Source organism: Myxocyprinus asiaticus, chromosome 22 (genome assembly GCF_019703515.2).
Source record: "Myxocyprinus asiaticus isolate MX2 ecotype Aquarium Trade chromosome 22, UBuf_Myxa_2, whole genome shotgun sequence".
NCBI classification, from domain to species: domain Eukaryota; kingdom Metazoa; phylum Chordata; class Actinopteri; order Cypriniformes; family Catostomidae; genus Myxocyprinus; species Myxocyprinus asiaticus.
Genome location: NC_059365.1, coordinates 10,606,066 through 10,625,541, shown reverse-complemented (window position 1 = coordinate 10,625,541; position 19,476 = coordinate 10,606,066). Strand labels below are relative to the sequence as shown.

Sequence of the window (19,476 nt, the reverse complement as noted above, 5' to 3'; positions counted from 1 at the left end):
ATCAGTGCTTGAAGCGGAGGTACTCTCTTTGTTAGTGTTAAACTTGATAAAATAATAATAAAAAAAGATCTGGCTGAAGAACAAATATGAACTTACATCCTCCACTAACAAATAGGTTTTGATTAGCTTTCCTTTAAAAATAAAAACATACAAAGTAAGGTTATTATTTATGAAAACTGAGAAAGAATATTTAGTCTGTAAAGTCTGTATCTTTGACAATATCAACACACACAAGAGAACAATGGCAATCTAATGTAGAACTGTCTTTTTGCACAAAATAAATGTAAAAAAGAGCATTATGTCTGTTTTTCCTTTTTTAAATTTGTATTCTCCTCCCATTCAGTGAGGGCAAAATTTGCCTTCCTTATCCTGCACACATTAATTTGCACACAGGAGCCAGATATTTGTGCAGATAATAATCATTAGAAACGGTGAACAAACTGATTTGATGTTCAGGATTGGAACAATGTAGAATCAAATACTGTCAGGATATATGTATAGGCAAGTTCAGTGACAATTCACATAATCTTTTTAAGAGCACTACAGAAAAGTATGGAGAATAAAAGCAAATTTTCCTTTGTATTTTTTTGAAGGTTCGGTTTTCATCATCGTTTTACCTCTTGTGAAAAAAGGTTGTGCATATGAGCTGACATCACTTCTGTTACAGCTTTTTTTTAAGTCTGTAGTTTTGACTGCACCCAGGAGCTAAGCAATTTGCATAAATATATTTGAGTGAATAAGACGCAATAAAATGTGCTCACCCAAAAGTTGCTGGTTCATGTTTTGAAAAAGAGTGAAACTGAACTATGTCCAGACAAGCTTAAACACGCGAGCTCCTCCGGAACTGGACCACGGATAGCTTGATGAGCACCGATGCTGTTGCACGTGTTGAGTGTTGTTAAACTCACTGGTGAGTTTTGCTCAGAGAGCATTTGGATGTTTACCACGATGTTATCAAAATCATTTGGAAGGTCAGATAAAAGTGATTGGCGGGCCGCATCAAATCACTGACTTATATTAAATAAAGACATTAAATCGTACCGGGAAACTCTGAAAAGTGATGGTACGCAAGAAAAACTGCCAGTACTCTGTAGAGTATGTGTATGTGTGCACATACACATACTCTATATTTGTGCTGGGTCTTCCAGAAACAGAAAAGAAAAGCACAGGGCCCAGATGGTGTTTTACCCACTTGTCTAAAATCCTGTACCTGCTTATTTTGATTATTGGGGGGTTACCTCTTCACCATCTTCCCGGAATCTATGCCCCTGTTTGTATGTATGTATATAAATTGCATTCTCTTGCACTGGAAGCTGTCACCATGACAAATTCCTTGTGTGTGTAAGCATACTTGGCAATAAAGCTCATTCTTATTCTGATTAGAGTAAATTATAGAAGTGCAGGTAAGGCGTACCGCCCCATTTCAAGCATTGATATAAATCAATTGTGAAATTTGCACTTTTTGCAAGTCACTCCGGATAATAAAGGGTATCTGCTAAATGTCTGACATGTAAAGTACTATCTGTTCAATAAACTTAAAAAAAAAAAGAAAAAGTAACAGAAAATAGCCCCCTGAGTATAGAAGTTTAAGTATTACACTCAAGTCAAATAGTCAGTATGATTGTCAGTATGTCTAAGCGTCTCCATCATCAGTTGGTGGATCATTTTCAAGCTTATATTGTACTTATTTTTGGTTGTCATGTTTACTTATGGCACATGCCGTTTTAAGCACAGTCCAAACCAAACCAAACCAAGACCAGACTGATTCAAGACCAAAAGAATAAACTGCTGCTCCACCATCAATAGACCTCCAGAAATGTTCATTCACTGCATGGCGCTTACAGTGTCCAGCAGAGGGCGCTGCTCTATTTTTCGGGCACCTAGTGAAGCGCAGACCCGCAGCAGTACGAGGGGTGCGTTTGAGTACTGCACAGCTAAATGGCGGATGAGGACAAGGAACGGTAGCGCGAACAATAACACCTCACAAACCCATTAAAGCTCTTGTGAATCGGCTCACTTTGCAGATGCAAAAGCCACTTGCAGAGGGTGCAGTCATTCCTATGTGGCTATAAACATACATTGATTCAGTTTAGGCACGATTGATCGCGGGTTTGAGCGAGCTCCAGAGGAAGTCAGTCTCTTCATGGTGGTTGTAATATGGGGGATTCGCTCGGTCTGATCGGGAAGCGGCTGCTGCTGCTGCTCAATGATGGTAGCTCCGCCGCGGCGGCGGCGGCTGGAACGTGTGGTGAGATGGATCAGGCGGCCTGGCTCCACGGTACCGTGCGGGCGGTCAGTGTGATCGGGCTGGCGAGCCCTGGGGTGGAGGTGAGACCGAAATAACAACAACAAGAGACCGACAAAACATCAAACCGATAACAACAGCAAAAATTGCTACTTGCTAATAAAAACTGATACATTCAAAAGTTTAAACGTTAAAATAGTAAGAGATGGGTTTAGGTTGTGTCTGAATTCAGAAAGAGATGTGTAGATGGATAAATACATGTATGTTTGAGTGCTAGTTAGCTAAGTAGCTAGCTGCACATATGGTCTGTATGCAAACCTAGTTGCTGCCTACCTGGACAGTATTTTTGGGCATCATACTTGTTTACTGCATTTAAGGTGTTCATGGGCGCCTATAATGGCCAAAAATGATGTCTTGTTAGACAACTTATCAGATTTTGTGACAGCTATTCATTCAGCAAAGGGCCATTTGTGATTTAAACCCATCAAACACATAGACTAAATGGCTATTAAGATGAATACAAAATAAGTATGGCAGACTGCATATGAGTTAATTGTAATTAGTTTTATATAATGGGGGATGTTGGCTTAATATAAATGGTTTATTGCTATTCAGCTACAATTAGGTAGGATATAATAGGCCTATATTGATATTAAAACTGGGACCATAGAGACTAAATTTGTTGAGAAACAACTTTTTTGTGGTGACAATGTCATATTTTAATATTTTAGATAAATGATCAGTTCTTTTGTTGAAGGTAGCTAATGAGTTATATATCAGTTAGGGATGTACAAAATGACAAATTTCCATAATCGACAAGTCGGTCGGTTATTTGAAAAACACGTTGTTGTTAAGGAATATAATTAGGCTCCATTAAGTTCACATGACCCCGATCAGACGAGTTTCAGTGTTATATACGGATGCTAAGCGCATGACTTCAACTTGTTAACGATCCGATATACAACAAATAAATAGGCTAAATAAATATAACATCATATTGCACAAAACTATCAAAGTAAAAAAAAAAAAAAAAAGGCTCCAATACTGAGTGGCACGAAACCGCTTATGCGCATCCTAAACGCAGAATGACACACTTTAATGTAACCGGAGTGATTTAGGGTGATCCTCGCTGCACATTCAAAAGCGCAGAACTGCAAGATAATATTGCGAGTACATATCTAGTTCACGACATCAAAGTTTAAACCTTATTTACTGCAACTATTTATTTAAGCAGTGTCAGACAGAATCAGCAAACGACTTTAATTTCTCCACAACCCTTCTCACAAATACGGGAATATTACTCACAGAGGAGGATTTAGTATCCGACAGTGATCATCTTGAAATGTATTGTTGATGCAGGGCTTTGCTGTAACAACAGCACATAAAAAGACTAACCCTAAAGCTTTAAAGAGACGAATCTTCTTGCAAAGGGTTTTACTGTGCTGACCGTGATTTACTGTTAAGCACAGCAAGTTATCACGCAAAAACGCTCACTAAGAAGTTGCATCTCTCTAATTAAAACCAGTACCACTAAAAATATTAATGTTAGTAGTTGACCCCATTAATCGACTAGTCAGTTGTTGGACAAATAGATGATTAGTCGACCTCCCTGCCACATCCCTAATATCAGTGTGTTCCTAAATGCACATACTGCAGACTGTAGCCTATTTTTGCTCTGCAGTGATTTTATCTAATCTAGAAATGGCTGCAGAATCCAATGCCATAAGATTTATCCAAAAAAGGTTCCAAGACAGCTATCATAAAATTTTGTGGTTTATGAATGTGTTGAAAAAATAATATTATTATCACATAAAACCTAAATAATAACTTGAAAGGCTTAGACTTGCTTAATCCTGAACACTAAACTTATGGCTTTTCCAAAACTACACTTCTGCCCAGCCCTCTGTTAGTGATCTGTTATTTACTGGAATCCCTAGCTGATGTTTTTTTTCTGTGCATTTCTGTAGGCCTACTCATTTGTGTTTTCATCATCATAATTTTGAATTGGATCGAGTTTATCTTGACAGCTTGACAACCCCATGCATCTCAATTCTAGAGGATACAACTAAATATCCTTTTAGTTGTATAACTTTACACAACTTAAAGGATATTTTTTTTTTTCCAATGAGCTTTTTTTGACTATTTAAAAGCATTTGATTGCTGCTACAGGAGGAGGGAACATCCCAACTGATTTTTTTTATTTGCACCATCCGTATTGGCCCCATTTACACCTTGCATTAAGATGCACTATCCGAATAGTATCTGGATATTCTATAGCTGGATTGCATTTACACCATGCAGTCAAATGCGTCTCCATTGTGATTGGATAGAGATCAAATCAGTTATCCATGCAAAATGGAAAACACTGCTTTCATATGACATATTACAATTTAGCGAATTTTAAAAACATTCATAGATAATTAAAATGCTTTCCAAATCCAACACCAGTTGACAGTCAGGATGTTTTTCTTAAATTTTTTTGCAGCAACCATAGCTAAATTTTGGGTCGCCAAAGTAAATTTACTGACGTTCATCTAGCGTTCGGCGCTTTGTAAGTGCTAAATATGTTGCTCGTCTGAAACACACAAGGGAAGCCAGGTTTCACTTGAGTGTCTTGCACGCAACATAGTGATTAGAGAACAGGAGAGAGATGTTGTGTTCTTCACATTGCATTGACAGAATAAACAGAACAAGGCAAGAAACTGCAACACAGTGCTTTAACAATGGATGCCTGTAGTGCAACCTCACATCACATAATTAATTACTTGCATAGTTGTATCTATATAACGAAAAAGCATTTGCATTTACACCTTTGAATGCGGTCAGAATCCGTCCCTGACCACCTCCGAATGTGGTTTCAATGATCCAATCACTATCCATTCACAATGCGTCTTGGGTGAATTTACATCTGTCATTTAATGTGGTCAAGTGCTATCCGATCACTGATGCCACAAAACGCACTTAACACAAGGTGTATATGGCGCCACTGATTCAAATAAAACATTTGAAATGTATACTCGTAGAGAGTAGCATTTTTTTTAAATAAGTGTTATGCACAATAGCTAACCTACCCTTTTCATTGCAGGTGTTCATGGAATTTGAGGAGAGCCCTTGGCGGCAGCGCTCCTGGGTGCAGGTGTATGGGGATGAAGTGCGTGCAGTTCTGATGGAGAGTGCCATTATCTGGGCAAACTGCAGCGACCCTTCCCTCTCTGCTGTTGGAGGAGCTGGCGCAACTCAATGGCCAGCCTTGGTGAGTACAGATGGACATCTTACAGTCCTTACACTCCTAGTCATTTACAACACCCAGTATGTACTAATTCATTGTTTCCTGAATGCACATGATCTTCTCAGATGTTCAAACCACTAGTCGACCGTGTGGGTTTGGGATCCCTGGTTCCTGTCGAGTTCTTTGGAACTAGAACTTTGGTGTTTCTCACCAATGAAAATTCACTGCAGGCTTTTGAGGTCAGTGGCAATTATATAATTTATGTTTGAAAACTTTTGCACTGTAAGAGTAAATGGATTCATGAAAGGTTTCACTTCCATGCCTCTCAAGAACACCTATGCTGAAGGTTACGCTATCTGTCTTTCTACAGGCTGAGAAAGATTTAAGACACACTCTACTACAGGAGCAGCCAGCACTACAAGCTGCCATCAGCAGTTGGCACAGTGACTCTGAGTTGCAGGAGATCCTGCGGAAAGGTCAGTTACATTCAACTATAAATAAACTGGCTGTAAGTCCATAAGTAAATCTACCTATACAAAGCCTCGAAGGAGGTCCTAGTGACTATTTGGTAATATAAGAATTACTTTTTTCTCTCTTGGGTAGGATCGTACACTATTCAGGGACGGAGAGTGCAAGTGTACCAGCCGGAGTTTGAGGAGCCCTGGGCCCTGGGACTTGTATCACAGCATGATCCTGTTTCACACATTATGGAGATTACCATGGACCAGGTCTGTATAAAAAGGCACATTCACTATTGATATTATATGCAATGTAAACATTTGCTGTCAGTGTGCTGTCTGTTCAGAAATGATTAATAAAAAAAACCTCAAAATCCATTAATAACAAATGACTGCAAAATGGAAATATCACAGAAATCACTGGTTAAAAGGGTGGGAACCCTGTAGACTGGGGTAGGTTTTACCATTGATTGATTTCACGATTCGAATTTCTCACGGTTCAGTTTGTATCACGGTTTTGGGTCACAGTTTCAGTACGGTTCGGTATTTGCTTTGTTCAGAAAAAAATATTACTGCCAGGAAGAAACTTGCGTGTGCATTTTAAATAAACCCTCACGCGATTTATTGGCATGTATTACCAGTATACAGCACTCGTGTCGAGCGATGTCTGCAAACAGTGTCTGTTTTGTAACACTGTCTTTTGACCATTGCTGTTGTAATTGACTGCAAAAAGAAAATGTTCCCAGAAAGGAGAAACGCAGGAGGCTTCTTTATTACCGGCTCGTTTTCTCCACTTTTCAACCAACACAATGCTTGACAGTGATGTCATCAAGTTGACCCACATGAAACACAGGTGGAGTGTATCCATCTACAGAGCCATTCAGGTGCATTAGAGGAGGTTGTAATTGTTTGACGCTTTGTTTTCTTGACCAAAACTTGTGCTCCAGATGCGTCATTAAACTTGAGGTGAATCGAACCGTGCTTTTTTACTGAGAATCGTTACACTTCTAATAGACACAGATTTTAGCAGTGTGTGGGTTGATGTGTTAATGTTTTGTTTTTTTTGTGCAGGGTGAGGAAACACAGGTGGTCGATCCTCGTGTCATTCATGTAATGCTTGCTGTGGAACAATTAGATGAGGTATGCTGAGTTTGTTACTGCCAAGGTTGATCAGACAGTAGATTATGTCTAATCCAAGACTAGATTATTTTATTTAAAAATCACTGTCTACCATGTAATTTTGTCAATTTAATTATGTGCCTATGTCATCTGGCATATCTTTTGAAGAGCAAAGATCGACGCAGGAAGGAGATTGATAGTGGGAAAGGTGAGGGCAGTCGGCGGTGCCGGACAGCATCCGGAGGAGATGAAGATATTACTCCCAAACGTTTCAAAGGTGCTGGAGAGGGTGCCTCTGACAACCAGAATGGGAATGTTTCCAACAAGGATCCTGAGGCTATGGTAACATGCGTAAAGATGCCAGCAGTAGAAGTAGTGGAGGGAAAGGATGTAGGGGGTGGAGTAGGTGGGAGGGTGACGAGCACCTGTAGTCCAGTAGCATTGCCAAGCCAAGACTCCTCTAACAACAGAAAATCCTCTCAGCAGGACCACTCCCACATAAGGACTGCAGGTTTTGTCAAGGAGAATGGCAGTTCTGTCCCAAACCAAGAAAGGATAGCTTCAATATCAGCTGTGCTTCCTGGGTCCACTCCAACACCACCTCCATTGAAGCCTGCCCCATCACCCTTTTCTAACACTTTTCCCTCTTTGGGTCAGATGCCCAGCTTGGTACCAGGGGCCCCTGCCCCCAAATCATCCCCCTCACTCCCAGCACTAGAGAGAGAAGAAAGTGTCCTTTCAGAGTATCCTAAAACAGCTGCCCTGGTGTCTCCAGGTCCTGTGACCATCTCATCACCTTCCCAAGACAATGCTTCAAGTGTGGCTCTTTCTGCTTCTGCAGATGCAAACCAAAAGTCCAGTATGTGGGGATCAACCACAGAGGCAATCCAGGTTTGACATTAACAAAGCCACTGTTCATTTTCTACTCTTCAGTCGTTTTTTTTTTTTTATTTCTTAAAGGAATAGTTCACCCTTAAATGAAAATTCTGGTATAATTTACTTATTCTAAGTGTTTATGACGTTTTCTTATGCCAAAAACAAAAGGAAACATTTTAACGAATATTCAGGTCCATCTTTTCAATAGAGTTGATAGGGAATCATTTTAAAGCTTAAAAAAACAACACAAATGTATTATAAAAGTAGTTCATGTGACTCGTTAGTCATATTCCAAGTTTTCTGAAAGCGTGCTATATATGTTTTGGTGAAAAGCAAAGGTTGAAACATGAGGGTCAGTAAACTATGACATTTTTCATTTTCAAGTAAACTATTCTTTTAAAGTGAAAATATGTATCATCATATTGATTTGTTTTACTTCTTTGTATTTCAGACATCCAAGACCCCTGCTTTTGCTGCCACAGGATTTGGTCCCTTTCAACATAAACAGTCAAGTGAGGGAGTGGTAGGGGCACAGACAAACGGCTCTTCCCAGGAGGACAAGCCTTTTGGCTTTCCCTTTGCAGCTGCAAAAGAACCGCAGAGGCAGGAATCTGATCCCTCGCAGAATCTGTTCTTCCAATGCATGTCTCAGAACCAGAGTATCACTCAAGGCCAATCAAAGACCTTCACATCTTTGTCGGAGTGCCTGAACAAGGAGGCACCCAGCCTGTTCAAGCCTTCCGCTCCCTCTGAGGGTTTCAAAAAGTCGGTTGTGGCTTCTGCATCTGCTGGACTGTTTGGTTCAGCACCTGCTAGTGGCCTGTCACCACTGAAAGAGCAGCCCAAAGTGCCTGATATCAAGCCTGCAGGCAATGGAATTCTAAAGAACAAGCCTTTTGGAGTGGTTGGGGAGGCACACAGCAAACTCCCAGCCACTTTTCCCACAGCTATAGTTGGCAGCCAAGTTGCAAATTCTGCAGAGGTTCTGAAGCCTTCCTTAGGACTAGGAACCAGTGGACCTGGAAGTGGCAGCAGTGGGATTAGAAATGTTAACAGCTCTAACCCAGTCAGTGGCTTTGGTTTGCTTAGTGGCAACAAGGTTTCAGAAACTCATGAAAACCTGTTCCTACAGGCTTCAAAGGAGACAAACCCATTTCTTGCATATGGTAAAGCTGTTTCACACAGTCCTTTTAGTGCATTATCATCTTCCAAGTCATCCTCTGTTGTACTCCCTGTCCCATCCACATCTGCTGTTCCACCTTCGGGCAGCATTAGTCTACTTTGTAAAGATCCTCCTGGTAATGATGCCAAACCAAATTTATTCACCATGGCAGAACCCCCTAAAGGAATCTTAACCCCCCAGTTTGCACCTTCCTCTCTTATGACCACTCCTGCATTGGTAGCCCTGGATGGGCAACAAACATCCAAACCAAACAAAGAGGGTTCAGATGTTAGCACCAGTGTCAGTGATGAAGGTCAAGGTGTTGCCACGTCCCTTGACCAGACGTCACAGAACTTTACCCTGGAGGAACGCGGGCAGTCCACCAAACGGGAGTCAGAGTCCAGTAGCAACAGTGACCTGTCTGATTTGAGTGACAATGAAGAGAACTCTGGGCAGAGCCAAAAGCCTGGGTTTCAGGCAGCAGCTGAGGAGAAAAAGACACAGCCTGTGGCTAAGAGCCGGCCACGGAGCAAACCCTTTACAGGTAACGTGCTTGACTACTACATTTTATCAGTTTTGATAAATTAAATATTATTTTGCTTCAGGTTTCATAACCTTCCCTGAAAAAATAAATACAGTTACAATTCACAGTAATCTGACATTGGCTTTTAATGTGTGGTCTGTCTAGTGGGACAGTCAGTGTTGAAGGATCAGAGTAAGGTTCGGCGATTGAAGCAATCCGGCGAGTCCTTTCTGCAGGATGGTTCCTGCATTAATGTGGCCCCTCACCTCCACAAATGTCGCGAGTGCCGTCTGGAGTGCTACAGGAAATCCCGCGAACAGGACTCGGATGATGATGATCCCAATGTGGCCTGTCGATTTTTCCACTTTCGCAGGTAAAATGCAAGTTTAAGTTTTAGACAAAATTTGTAGAAAGACTAGCTGAACTCTATTTTTTTGGATCATGTCGCTGTGTCAAGGTATATGCCATATTGACTTGTAACATTTCTACCCTCCTTAACTTTTCTTTGTCCTAACAGACTGGCTTTTACTAAGAATGGAGTCCTTCGTGTGGAAGGTTTTCTGAGCCCCCAGCAGAGTGATAATATGGCAATGGGGCTGTGGCTTCCCACCATTGCAGCAAAAGAGGGACTTGACTTGGACACGTCTAAATACATTTTGGCCAATGTTGGTGACCAGTTTTGCCAACTGGTCATGTCAGAGAAAGAGGCCATGATGATGGTAGAGCCCCATCGTAAGTTACACCTATCCTTTTGACTACTAAGACTGATTAAGGCCTGTTTACTCCAAGTCTGATGCGACTTCAAATCCTAAAAATATTGTGACACGACAACTATTCACAAGACTGATATCAGATTTTCAGCACTCTTTAAAAAAGTTTGGATACTAGAACTTTGAGCGTAGAGTTCATATACCAACATTATTTCATTTTAAATTCTTTGTGCTTGTTTTACTTGCTAAAAATTAAAACTTCAACCTTATGACTAATGTTAGCACTTTAAATAAGGTCTGACAACTCTTTGTGTGATTTTGCAGAGAAAGTGGCATGGAAACGAGCTGTCAGGGGAGTGAGGGAAATGTGTGACGTGTGTGAAACGACACTCTTCAACATCCACTGGGTGTGTCGCAAATGTGGTTTTGGAGTTTGCCTTGACTGCTACCGGCTACGCAAGAACAGGCCACCTGAAGGTAGACATAAGAATCTACTGAAGGGCACAACAAATGTAGAATTTAATGACTACTGTCTTGTACCAGGTATTTCTATTACACTATGTCTCTGACTCCTAGTACCCCTCTTTCAGTAGATGATGGCCCTGAAGAAGAGGTGTTCTCATGGCTGAAATGTGCTAAAGGCCAGCCACACGAACCACAGAACCTCATGCCTACTCAGATTATACCTGGCACAGGTTAGTGCATTTACTTCTATTTATAGTTTTAAAGAAACTACTAAATGGTGAAACATGGACAAAAACATTGTGCATTTGTTATTCTCTCCATGTATCTCTGTAGCCTTGTATAGCATTGGTGACATGGTCCATGCAGCCAGAGGAAAATGGGGGATCAAAGCTAACTGTCCATGTACTAGTCGACATAACAAACCTTTGTTGCGGCCCAGTGCTCCAAATGGCCTTTCACAGGCAAGTTCTTTTCTATCATCAAAACATTTGATTTGAAACCAGAATTAAGAAACATCTGATTATAGTTAGTTTTCTAGTTTCTTTCTTATCTTACATTTTCCCTTACTTGTAATTGATACAGTCGGGTGCAGCTAACAGTACAGGGAATGGAGCCTCCTCCACTCCAGCCATATCCCGTCCAAATGGCGAATCTGCAACTGGTGCAGTAGTTAAAACAGAACCTGTCGAAGAGGGGGACAATACTGACACAACATCAGGCACTAGTGGAGCAAATACCAGCACAACTACCCCTGCTGCTGCCCAGACGTCAGGCACAAAGGATGGCAAAGGCAGTTCCTCAGCCCTTCACTGGCTGGCTGACTTGGCCACGCAAAAGGAGCCCAAAGGTGAGACCAAGTTTAGAGCGGTTTGCACTATGGCACTCTATAACATTCTATGTTAGAGGATCTGTTGCTCACTTTATGAAACATTTCTTGATTTGTCAATGTTCTTCCCTGGATATTGAACATTATTAAAAAACACTTCCTTAATCTTTGTGCTCAGATGCAAGATTCTGACTCGGGCTCTTCCTGTTTACTAACACTTGTGTCCTCTCAGAATCTCTGCGATCCATGATGGGTCGTGACTCCCGTCCTCTGTTTGGCCTGGACTCTTTCAGCACCCTCTCCAAACCTTCAGGGTCTAGCCCTAAGCTCTTCAATAGTCTATTGCTGGGCTCTGGGCCCTCCCAACCGAAAGCAGAGGGAACTAGCCTCCGAGATCTGCTTAATTCTGGCCCTGGCAAGCTTCCGCAAGGTCCCACAGAGGGTGGAGTCCCCTTCCCTTCAGTGTTTTCCACTACTGGGGTATGTAATGTTACAATATAATCAACCTTTTTTTTTCTCCCGAATTTGGAATGCCCAGTTCCCAATGCGATCATAAGTCCTTGTCGTGGCTTGCCTCAATCCGGGTGGCGGAGGATGAATCTCAGTTGCCTCCGCGTCTGAGACTGTCAACCCACGCATCTTATCACGTGGCTTGTTGAGCGCGTTACCGCGGAGACATAGTGCGTGTTGAGGCTTCACGCTATTCTCCGCGGCATCCACGCACAACTCAGCACGCGCCCCACCAAGAGCAAACCACATTATAGCGACCACTAGGAGGTTACCCCATGTGACTCTACCCTCCCTAGTAACTGGGCCAATTTGGTTGCTTAGGAGACCTGGCTGGAGTCACTCAGCATGCCCTGGATTCGAACTTGTGACTCCAGGGGTGTTAGTCAGCGTCTTTACTCGCTGAGCTACTCAGACCCCCTCAATATAATCAACCTTTTATAAATCCTTTCTTTTTGTGAGTTCACAAGAATTAGTTTTTTTTTTCTGCCTTGCAGTCAGACAAAATGAAGGGAGGACTTCCTAACTTCCTGGATCATATCATTGCATCAGTGGTGGAGACAAAGAAGGCAGAGGTTCGACGTGCATCAGGGTCAGCAGAAGGTGGGGAGTCGGGGAGTGTTCCTCGCAGAGAGGGGGTGATGGGTCTGAGTGTTCTAGACCCCAACACTTCCCACTCCTGGCTGTGTGATGGGCGCTTACTCTGTCTGCAGGACCCCAGCAACACTAACAACTGGAAAATTTTCAGAGAGTGCTGGAAACAAGGGCAGGTGAGGAAGGAAGATAAAGTGGAAGGGCTTACCCTTCAGTGTTTTATCAGAGTTCATGAAGACTGCTTGTTGCTAATAATGTTTTCTTTTGTTTAGCCTGTGCTTGTCTCAGGCATAGACAGGAAGCTGAAGGGTAACTTATGGAAGCCTGAGGCCTTCAGTGAGGAGTTTGGAGACCAAGATGTTGACCTTGTCAACTGTAGGAACTGCGCCATCATCTCTGATGTCAAGGTCCGAGACTTCTGGGATGGCTTCCAGGTCATTTCCAGTGAGTACAGCCTCTTTGACCTTCGCAGAATTTTTATTTTGCTTTTCAACTCTGAGAAAGGCTGGATCTTACACCCCTCAACCTTTGGAGGAATTTGCACCATAAGCAGTTAATCATGAAGACAGAATAACTTGGAGGTCTATTTCATTTTTATTCTCTTAATTTTTATTTTATTCTCTTAGAGCGGTTGCAAGGTGGAGACGGCCAGCCTATGGTACTTAAACTTAAAGATTGGCCTCCTGGAGAAGATTTCAGAGATATGATGCCAACTCGGTAGGTTTGCTGATATATCATTTGGTGCTGTATTTATCTGAGAGTAGCCGGTATGTTTGGCATATGTGGAATTTGTTCTGCGAGTTATGATTTAGATTACTGATGTTCCCCTTTTTTGCAGGTTTGATGATCTCATGGATAACCTCCCCCTACCAGAGTACACAAAGAGAGATGGCCGCCTCAACTTGGCCTCTCGTCTTCCAAACTTCTTTGTTCGCCCAGATCTTGGTCCTAAAATGTACAATGCCTATGGTAAGGGGTCTTCATTTAAAGTTCTGCCTCTACTTATAAAGATTTCATTCATTCATATTTTTCAATACATTTCTTTTATCCTTTTCATTTCAGGTCTGATCTCCACAGAAGACAGGAAGGTTGGCACCACTAACCTTCATCTGGATGTATCTGATGCAGTTAATGTCATGGTGTACGTGGGTATCCCAGAAGGAGACGGTGACCAGGAAAATGGTAAGCATTAAGCTTTTGTTTGTTTAGATGCAGCAACTAGATTTCTTGAAGATTCAACTTTTCCTTAGTATTATATTTCTGCATTTCACCTATACAAAAGCTAAAGTAGACTGAGCTTTTCTACATTAGAACAAGTATTTTTGCTGTTGTCAGAAATTCAATAGGTTTACAGTATAGGTAAAGTTATGTGCCAAGGCTGTTGTGTAATTCTGTTTATATTCACTAATATTTATCTGGTTTTAAATCATATGTCTTTATAAACTATTTGGTTAGTTTAAGATATAGGCCTTTGCTCCTGTGCCCTCACCATTTTATTGTAGCTCATTGAAAAACTTGGAATCCACATGTGTTCACACATATATATATAAAATGTCAAACTTGCCTGATAATCTTCTGGTAGACCTGCAGCAAAATAGTTGAAGGAGCCTGAAGGATATGGATTCTTTGGGTCCGATGCTGAAATTTAAATAGAACAAAATCTATAAAGTGCCTTGCAAAAGTATTCAGACCCCTAATTTCTTGTCCACTGATTTGAAACTACGATGTTTCAAATCAGTGGCTTGTCCCAAGCCTCCCTCTTGTGCATCTTATAGACCTTAGTAAGAGTAGAAGCCATATTTAATTTGATGCAAATGAAAACAAGACTGAGGTATAGAAGTACAATCTGTTCAAAATGTTATACTGGTTTAAGGTCCAAGGTCACATCAAGTAGAAATTTGTGGAAAGACATTTTCGATGTTTCCTCAGTTGAACACTCATTACCCGGGTACACAAGAGAACGTCATAATGGAACGGACTCTTCTATTTCTCACAGCTTTGTTTTCTTTATGTCAAATGTAATATGGCATGAACTCTGGTGTTAGGTGAAATCTCTAATGGTGGAATTTATTGAGATTATAAGGATCACAGTTTTATGGTCATGCAACATAACTTGTATCCCCTTATATAGTTTGCTCGTTTGGCCTGTTGGCTTTGTTTCGCAAATTGTAGCTTTAACAAACATCCAGTTACACCCTAATATCTTGTATCTGAATAGCTCACAGAATAGTTATCTGGATGCAGTTAAGGCCTTTAGTATGGCCTGTGCTCTTGGGGTCGTACTACTTTTGATTTTGGCACCATTTCTCATTCACAGAAGCAGACCTCGCTGGATTCAAAGGTCTGTGCATTTTTTGTGCAATTTGTCTCACCTCACAGGCATGCCCCTCCCACTTTTCTTGTTCTCGCTTGGTCTTCACTCCCATTGCTTTCATCTGTCTCTTACTACTTAGTACAATAGTTTATCTAGTATACAATGTGTTGAAATGCTCATTAACAAACACAAGAAATATCTATTTCTGAGACCTTGTTACTGTCGAGAGGGAGATTGCAAGGACGTACTGGAAAAACAAGATATGAATAATGAATCGAAGAATTTTCTCAGTGTGCCATTTTGTAAAATCCATTCAGAATTTTCCAGGACACAGAAACATATACACAGATTACAGATACAAAAAATATTTGACCATGATGCTTTCCCTCTACATCTCACTGTGCTGAGACTCCACATCTTGTTGGATGAGCTTTATTTTTTAAATGGGTCATATAATGAAATCAAATTGTCCCATATCATTTGAAATAAGAGTTAGATGCATTATGAGAGAAGTTCAGTACAATTTAGAAAGTCTAAACTAAACTGTTCAATTCTTAGCGTCAACTTAATTATGACAAAAAACTTTTGGCACAAAAAAAAACCTTAACATTATGAGTGTACCTCAGGGGGAGAAAATAAGTATGATATGACCAATTTAAATGGACAGTTCCTTTCTTCTATAAGAGACAAGCAAGTTTTATTTAAAAATGTTATTTCCATACTTCAGTGGTTGGTGACAGACCTTCATATCCTGTCATTTCTTCTTTTAAATATTTTAAAAGATACTTTCATTGGGATTTGTCTAATTTTTTTATTCCAGGGAATCTGTGGTGTCAGAATTGCAGTTTTTACATAAAGTAATCTGTTTGGGATTCTGTTGATGTATATTCTTTATACAACTGCGAGTAGATCCTTTTTCCCCTTTAAACCTTTTTTCTTACTTGGTAATTGTAATTAGTAGTTCAACTTTAACGTTTTAAATATTTACCCGTTCTTTTATGTGCTTTCATTTGCAAATATTATTTGATGTTGATCATCGTGTAGTTACCCTAGAAACGCCTGAAGACACTTTGTAGAAGATTTAGTCTCTAACAATCAATATAAGTAACTGCTGTAGTTCAGCATCTTTTATGGCAAGGGGGAAGGGATTTGATTATGCTTAAGTGTGTGTTTGCTACCTATTATTACTACAGAGGTGATGCAGACCATTGAAGAGGGTGATGTCGATGAAATGACCAAGAGAAGAGTCTATGAGATAAAGGAGAAACCCGGAGCTCTCTGGCACATCTACGCAGCCAAAGACGCTGAAAAGATCCGCGAGCTCCTCCGAAAGGTAAGAAGACAGACAGCCTTTTCTCATTTGATTGATGAATGACTGAAATACTTACCTCCTGAAATGTTTTCTGTCTGCTGCTCTTATTTTAAGACAGAATCAACAGTAGAGCCATGTTCCCAGACTTTTATGTTTCAGTTTAGACTGCATAACCAAGGTTCATTTCACCTGCCTATTTCAGGTTGGGGAGGAACAGGGTCAAGAGAACCCACCAGATCATGACCCTATCCATGATCAGAGCTGGTACCTGGACCAGACACTGCGTCACAGGCTATACGAAGAGTATGGAGTCCAGGGCTGGTCCATTGTGCAGTTTTTGGGAGATGCTGTTTTCATCCCAGCGGGAGCGCCACATCAGGTCAGCACTGACATTATTTGAACCTTGGTTTAGTTCAAAATCATGCATTTGACATGAAAATGTCATGCTCATTTCCTCATCTTGCTTTTTCCAAGGTGCACAACCTGTACAGTTGTATCAAGGTTGCAGAGGACTTTGTTTCTCCTGAGCACGTGAAGCACTGTTTTAGACTGACGCAAGAGTTCCGTCACCTTTCGAACACTCACACTAACCACGAGGACAAGCTACAGGTATTTCTTAAAATGCATATACAGTAGATGTTAAAGGGTTAGTTCCCACAAATGAAAATTCTTCTATCATTTACTTACCTTTATGTTGTTCCAAACCCTGTATGACTGACTTTTGTGGAACACTACAGCTGAGAATTCAAGGAATAGTTCACCCAAAATGATAATTCTCTCATCATTTACTCACCTTTTGTCATCTCAAACTTGTATGACTTCCTATCTTCCGTAGAACACAAACGAAGATATTTCAATGGAGATATGATGACTATGTGTCCATAGAATGCAAGTGAATGTGACCAAATTTTCAAGCTCCAAAAAGGACATAAAAGCAACATAAATAATCCATAATCCATACAGCTTCATTGGTTTTATCCATGTCTTCTGAAGCGATCCAACAGAACAAAACGGAACTCATTTTTACTTTACATCTTGCCATTGCAGTCTCTGATGATTTCAAGCTCGATTACACTTCCTAGATCATGCGCAGAGCGCTAGATAGCGCTAGGATGTGAAATTGAGCTTGAAATCGAGATCGCCAAGGAGATTGCTGATGTCAAGATTTATAGTGAAAAAGGACTTATGTTTTGGTCTGTTCTCACCCAAAACCGATTGGATCACTTCAGAAGACATTGGTTAAAACACTGGAGTCTTATGGATTACCTTTATGCTACCTTTATGTCCTTTTTGGAGTTTGAAAATTTAGTCACCATTCAGTTCCATTGATTGGATAAACAGACATCATATCTCTATTAAAATATCTTTGTTTTTGTTCCATGGAAGAAAGTCATATGAGTTTGAGACAACATTTTGGGTGAACTATTCCTTGCACTTTTCCATAAATTAGTGTTAATATTTTGCCTAACATCTCCTTTTCAGAATTTTCATTTTTTGGAGAATTAACCCTTTATTTTCCCATATTGTGTGGTAAAATCGAGTGTTAGATACTGAACACTTTCTGATGATTTAATGTTGCATATATTACTATTGTTCACAGGTGAAGAACATCATCTACCATGCCGTGAAGGATGCTGTGGGAACACTAAAAGCCCATGAATCTACTAAGCTAGGACGTTCTTAGTTGTTTCCAGTCAAGCCTGAATATGGTTGGGAAATCACAGTCAGATTAGTTCTTGGGTAGAGTGTGATAGGTTTGGATAAGGCCAGTCTGCTTGCAAAACAAGCTGTTTATAATGGAATGTCTCAGAGTTCTGGTAGGATGAAGATTCTGCTTCATCAGTGTTACAGAACCATTTTGTTTGTTTTCCAATCTTTTTCTCTGTATTTAAAAGTCTGTACTTTCTCGGCATTCAAAGTTTGGTGGACAATTCCAAGAGCTGATATAAGCTGACATGCATCTTTTAAAAGGCCTTCAAGAAGGTTCCTATAAGACTTCTGTGAAACTGTGAGCACTGGGTTTCTTTCTTAGTGAACATTCTTTTTGGGCTCTTCAGTGAAGGAGAGCTTTTATTTGTGAAGGGGGTAAACAGAAATAAAATTGATTAAAAGATTCCCATCACTTTTTCCTGAAGAGGTGGTTAAGAGCATGGAAGGGAACTAGACCAAAGTTTTGTATTTTTAGCTCACATTCTTTCTTTTTTTATTTTTTAGATGAGAACATTGTTCTTGTTTGCTTTTTTTTGTTTTTTGTAATACGTCATTAGATGTTATTTCACTGACAGCAAGCGTTAGTCTGGCTTTGAGGAATGGTCATTCAAGAATCAACTATTCCAGTTCTGCAGAACTACTGGTCATTAATATGTACCAATATATATATTGATATTAGCAGTGTGTATTACTTTTTGTTTTCCAAAATAAAAGTGTTTAAAAAAAAAAAAAAAAAAAAAAAAAAAAAAAGGTTTGGCCCTGTTATTTGGAAATGACAATGAATATGAATTTCTTAGCTATTTATTTGTTTAATGCTTACTATTTTATTTGATAAGACATTTTGTGGTTCATGGATGACACTGCAATAAACTAAAGCTTTTGAAATATTGATCACGTTTTCATTGAATTGTTCTTGATACTAAACTAAAATAACATTTAGCAAGAGTTTCAGTTAAGACATATGTCGCCTGAACTTAGTAAAAGAAAAGTGGAATAGGAACTTTTCTTATCTATAGTAACCAACCAAACAAATGTAACAACTTGAATGAAAAACCATAAATTTAAGTTATAAAATAAAAATGAAAATTGCGGCTTACCTTTCTAAGTGAGATGAATATGCCCGAATGTGTGATTTGAAAGCTAATGACTGTCGCCTCACAGCAGTTATTCAAATAGCGGAACTGTTGACGTCATCGTGACATGGCGTTGATAGTTTGGCGCCATTTTGCCCATAGATCATTGGTTGAATAACTGCTATCAGATTGTAATGTAGAAATAATAATTCGTCAATAAACACGTTTGCTATCAATTTTCATACATTTTCAGTAAAACAAATATATATATATATATATATATATATATATATATATATATATATATATATATATATATATATAATACATTAATCACTCACAACACAAAGAAC

At 40.0% G+C, this 19,476-nt stretch overlaps 1 protein-coding gene across 3 annotated transcripts; it reads left to right on the top strand.

Moving 5' to 3' along the window:
- The first annotated feature begins 1,904 nt into the window (after positions 1-1,904).
- kdm3b (lysine (K)-specific demethylase 3B) lies at positions 1,905-18,939 on the top strand. 3 transcript variants are annotated; one of them, XM_051649570.1, is made up of 25 exons: positions 1,905-2,328; positions 5,331-5,498; positions 5,600-5,713; positions 5,845-5,950; positions 6,078-6,202; positions 7,004-7,072; positions 7,220-7,942; positions 8,379-9,633; positions 9,778-9,985; positions 10,130-10,344; positions 10,647-10,799; positions 10,916-11,017; positions 11,121-11,248; positions 11,370-11,634; positions 11,846-12,093; positions 12,618-12,890; positions 12,987-13,158; positions 13,341-13,431; positions 13,553-13,683; positions 13,777-13,896; positions 15,032-15,055; positions 16,222-16,361; positions 16,543-16,719; positions 16,815-16,949; positions 17,941-18,939. In XM_051649570.1, the coding sequence occupies exons 1-25, from the start codon at positions 2,158-2,160 to the stop codon at positions 18,022-18,024; spliced, it is 5,397 nt and encodes a 1,798-aa protein (XP_051505530.1). In that variant the 5' UTR covers positions 1,905-2,157; the 3' UTR covers positions 18,025-18,939. The 3 variants fall into 3 exon arrangements, with proteins under 3 accessions (XP_051505530.1, XP_051505528.1, XP_051505531.1); XM_051649568.1 differs by having other exon boundaries at positions 10,913-11,017; XM_051649571.1 differs by lacking the exon at positions 15,032-15,055 and having other exon boundaries at positions 10,913-11,017.
- The last annotated feature ends 537 nt before the right edge of the window (positions 18,940-19,476 follow it).

Coding starts and splice junctions, on each gene's coding strand:
- kdm3b (XM_051649568.1), top strand. CDS start 2,158: ATGGGGGATTCGCTCGGTCTGATCGGGAAGCGGCTGCTGCTGCTGCTC. Junction 13,684..13,776: donor TAAAATGTACAATGCCTATG/GTAAGGGGTCTT, acceptor TTTTCATTTCAG/GTCTGATCTCCACAGAAGAC. Junction 16,950..17,940: donor ACCACGAGGACAAGCTACAG/GTATTTCTTAAA, acceptor TATTGTTCACAG/GTGAAGAACATCATCTACCA.